The following is a 3,950-nucleotide window of genomic DNA, read 5'->3' on the forward strand; positions in this document are numbered from 1 at the left end:
GGCTAATCATGTTTTGGGTGTACTATTCCTTTAAGCTGAAAGAATAAACCAATTAGAAAAGGAATTATATCAAAACTGTAAAAAAAATTAAATAAAATTTTGCATTTAAGATAAAAAAAAAAGCTTTTTTTTTGTCTCTCAATTTGCTCTATAAAAACCTCCTAAAGTGGAAAAGTTTTAGTTTCACCTGGTTTAATTTTGCAAAACTTCTTCTTTGAGGAACCTCTTGCTATCAGATTATTCATCAATTAATGGAAAGTGTCATCAGCGTAAAACTGGTAAGAAATCTAAATATTTTGGAGGCAGAAATCCTGAATTCTCCCATGAAGGTTTGTAGCAGGAAGTCCTGATCCTGAAACCTGGATTATTCTCCACCTGCAGCTTTTTAGCCTCCTTACCTCCAGCAGCTTTTTAACGTCCCAAACGTCTTTGCCCTTCACCGGACTCCCCTCCATGTTGAAGTGTCTTTCCCCGGGACGAACCTCGGTGGGAAACTTCTGTATGATGATCTGACGGCAGAAACACGGCAGCCGAATATTTACACATCGGCTGATCGTCTTCGGTGCCACACCTGCTGGAGGTCTCCTCACCTGCTGGATCTGAACTCCGTAGCCTCTGAACTCGTCATCCCACGACGTGTTTCTGTAGATGTCATCCACGCGGTCGATGAGCTCGATCTGCAAACGGTCAGGGGGGAGAGGTCAGGTCGGCGAGGCTGCGGGAGCGAAACGGCTGCATGAGAGCGTGAGCTGACCAGGTAGTTGATGGTGGTGCTCTCCTCCCCGCGGCCCATGTGTTTGTAGAAGCGATGGTCGGCGACCAGCAGCATGGGACACGTGTTCTTCCTGTGGTCGTGTATCTCGCGTTTCCCTCTGAACGACGACTCTGAGCGGACAGGAAGTTCAATTCTATTCAGTTTATTTCTATAGCGCCAATTCACAGCACGTCATCTCAAGGACCTTTCCAGTTCAACCAGATCATCCAGTAGATTCAAGTTTTCTATCTAAGGAAAACCAGCTGATTGCATCGACTCATTGATTCTTCAGCAATCCCTCACACTAAGCATGCTTGTACCGACAGTGGAGAGGAAAAACTCCCTTTGAACAGGAAGAAACCCCCAGCAGAACCAGGCTCAGTTAGGGGTGAAGAAAAAAATCGATTTGAGCTCAAATCTCGTTTCTAACATTTAAAGATTCAGAATCGATTCTCATTTTCTTTAAAAACGATTTTTTTTTTCTGGGTGCGGATGTTCCTTATCAGGCACCGTAGTGTTTGGCGAAACCAATGAGCAGCGTGAGCTATGCACAGGCATGCAAGCGTTAGCCTAGCAGGCTAGTGGTGTGTCATGTTGTGTGAGCTACTGTGTTTGTTGCCGTATGGAGGACGAAGAAAAAGAAATTCAACCGCCTCCGCGGTCTTTAAAAGCAACCATTTGGAAATACTTTGGAATTTACCGGGTAAGAAAGGGCTTGCCATGACTCATGCGATTGGAGATAGCAAAGGTAAAGTTAAGTATTTCTGGAGTACTTCAAATCCCTGTTCTCATCTCAAGACATTACCCAGAGTTGTTGGTAGAATTGGATTTACCTTTCGGTGTTTACATTATTGCAATAGATAAATAAAACATTTACAATTATAAAGTCTTTATAAATGTACTCCTCTTTCATGCCAACAGACTGGAATAGATCCTGAGAATCGTTTTGAATCGTAAATTAATCGTTTTCTGAATCGAATCGTTTGGATTTAAAAGAACCGATTCTAAATCGAATCGTGGGAATCCCAAAGATTCGCATCCCTAGGCTGAGTGTGAGCGGCCATCTGCTAAACACCAACAAGAAAACGGCACAATTGCCAAGTTAATGGCATTTGTGCAGATGGTGAGTTGATAACAACAAAATAAACTCATTTTACCACAGGTTTAATTTAATTTCTACAACTTAAACTACGACATTTTTGGCAAAATGTAGAAGATGACTCGAAAAAGGAGGAGAGTAAAAAAAGAAAGGGGTCCAACAACACAGCCCTGCGGTACTCCTTAACAGATTGGGCTTGTAGAGGAGTTGTTGAGGATGTTTCAGCAGATTATTTTTTTTTTTTATTGTCATTAAACTCTCACTAGTAGAGGTGGAACGATTCACAAAATCCACGGTTCGGTTCGGTTCAAGGTTTCGTGGTCACGGTTTTCCGTTCAGTTCGGTATATGTTGATTGTTAGCCTGACATGTTGGTCGTGGTGCTGTTAGCATAAACAAAACGTGTTGCACACTGTTGCACTTTTATCCAAAACTTTCTTTCCGTCGCTTCTTCTTCTTCTTGTTTACTACTGGTGGTTGGCTTTGGTCGCAGTACCGCCACCTTCTGCTCTGGAGTGTAAACGCTTCGCCTATGAGAAAAAGGAGCAACCGAACGAAACACACGCGAACCGAGACAGTCGAACCGAACGGTTCGGACGGTTTTCAGAAACCGTTCCATCCCTAGTCACTAGTACATAAAATTCCTTCTGCATTAAACCAATCCCCTGGGGGAGCAATGGGCTGCCATTGTGCAGTGCCTGGAGAGCATTGTGGGGTTAAGGGTCTTTGCTCGGGGAGCCACAGTGGCAGTCTGTGGGAGTGCATGGAATGGATCTGCTGACTTTTACTTTGAAATCCAATGCAGTGCTAGCATTTTTATTACTGCTCAGCAAAAACATTTTCATCAGCAGAAAAGGTTGAAATGATAAAAAACTATGAAATCTTCTAAATTATTTCAGATACTTTGCTTAAGACTTGACAGTCTTTATCGTTCTGCCATCAGGTTTGCCATAAAAGCTTCTTTCAATACACACAACTGAAATGGTGACTGAAATGCTCTGCAAAATATTCCTAAACTGGATAAACGATTAGATCATCCTTGTTCACAGACACAACTGCTTCTCTACAGTCATTTTTGGGTTGTCTGTTGTGCTTTAAATTATATTTTATTAATTTATTACTAATGTATTGTATTTATTTGAGCCCTTCTTCCCTTTTCCTAAGTGATTATTCCACTCGTCAGGCCGCCATTGTAAATAAGAATTTGTTCTTTATGACTTGCCTGTAAAAATAAAGGTTTAATAATAACAAAAAAAGGATAAAATTCCAAACAATATAAAAAATTCTAAATAAATGAGCAGATTTAGATATTCCAGAGAATGTTTTCTTCTCCTGTCACCTTCCTCCTCCTCGTTGCTTTTCATCGCTGCTCTGACGCCTTCAGGCAGGAGGTGAGAGGACTCGGCCGCCACGTATCCGCAGACCGACGGCTGCCGCAGCCTGCTGATGTTCCTGATGTCCTCTGAGCGGTAGATCAGGAGGCGGCCATCGGGGGGCGCCGACGTGAACCTCCACAGAGGCTGAAGGAAGGAAGGAGGCGTTTCAAAGTGAGAAATCTGCTGTCTGGACAGCTTGGAGGTTAAAATGCGGCAGGAATTCACCTCGATGTTGTACTCGGCCTCATCGGTCAGGATGTGAGCTGAGAACTCCTGGTCGTCTATGTGAGCCTGAACACGAGAGTTTTCCTCCCCTGGAAGAGATGAAACAGACATAAAGGAAGCAGCTGCGCAGTTTCAAGCTTCTTATCAACTTCAGCACCAAGGCTGATCCAAACCTCCACCTCAAATATTCTACATTCTGCTTTCAGGGATGTCTGATCCGTCAAGGCTTCTCCAAACACAAGGACAAACAACCGCTCCACTGTTTGGATTATTGTCAAAGAATCAAATCAAAGAACTCGTCAGATCAGGAGGAGCTGAAACATCTCCGTCCATCTAATTAACCCGCCTCGTGCTCTTTGCTTCAGAAACATTTACTGAGATTCTGCACCAGCATATTGAAAAATAAAATGTGAAATTTGTTAATAAGGGAAAACTACGGAAGAGGATTAGGGCCACTGAAGAAAAAAAAGTTAACTGATTTTTAAATTTTATTTCAG

At 42.7% G+C, this 3,950-nt stretch overlaps 1 protein-coding gene across 2 annotated transcripts in view; it reads right to left on the bottom strand.

Moving 5' to 3' along the window:
• Positions 1 to 3,950, bottom strand: part of adam17 (ADAM metallopeptidase domain 17) — a 22,942-nt gene that overhangs the window by 13,494 nt on the left and 5,498 nt on the right. The window contains exons 4-9 of one of the 2 annotated variants that reach the window (XM_015382451.1): positions 3,454 to 3,542; positions 3,192 to 3,372; positions 2,355 to 2,357; positions 755 to 885; positions 591 to 677; positions 399 to 509 (exon numbers count right to left, since the gene is read on the bottom strand). In XM_015382451.1, coding sequence (XP_015237937.1) covers positions 399 to 509; positions 591 to 677; positions 755 to 885; positions 2,355 to 2,357; positions 3,192 to 3,372; positions 3,454 to 3,542 — 602 coding nt within the window. The remainder of the gene's footprint in view (positions 1 to 398; positions 510 to 590; positions 678 to 754; positions 886 to 2,354; positions 2,358 to 3,191; positions 3,373 to 3,453; positions 3,543 to 3,950) is intronic. The other variant, XM_015382452.1, reaches the window with a different exon arrangement.

This window comes from Cyprinodon variegatus, unplaced genomic scaffold, assembly GCF_000732505.1.
Source record: "Cyprinodon variegatus isolate N-32 unplaced genomic scaffold, C_variegatus-1.0 Scaffold257, whole genome shotgun sequence".
Lineage (NCBI taxonomy): Eukaryota > Metazoa > Chordata > Actinopteri > Cyprinodontiformes > Cyprinodontidae > Cyprinodon > Cyprinodon variegatus.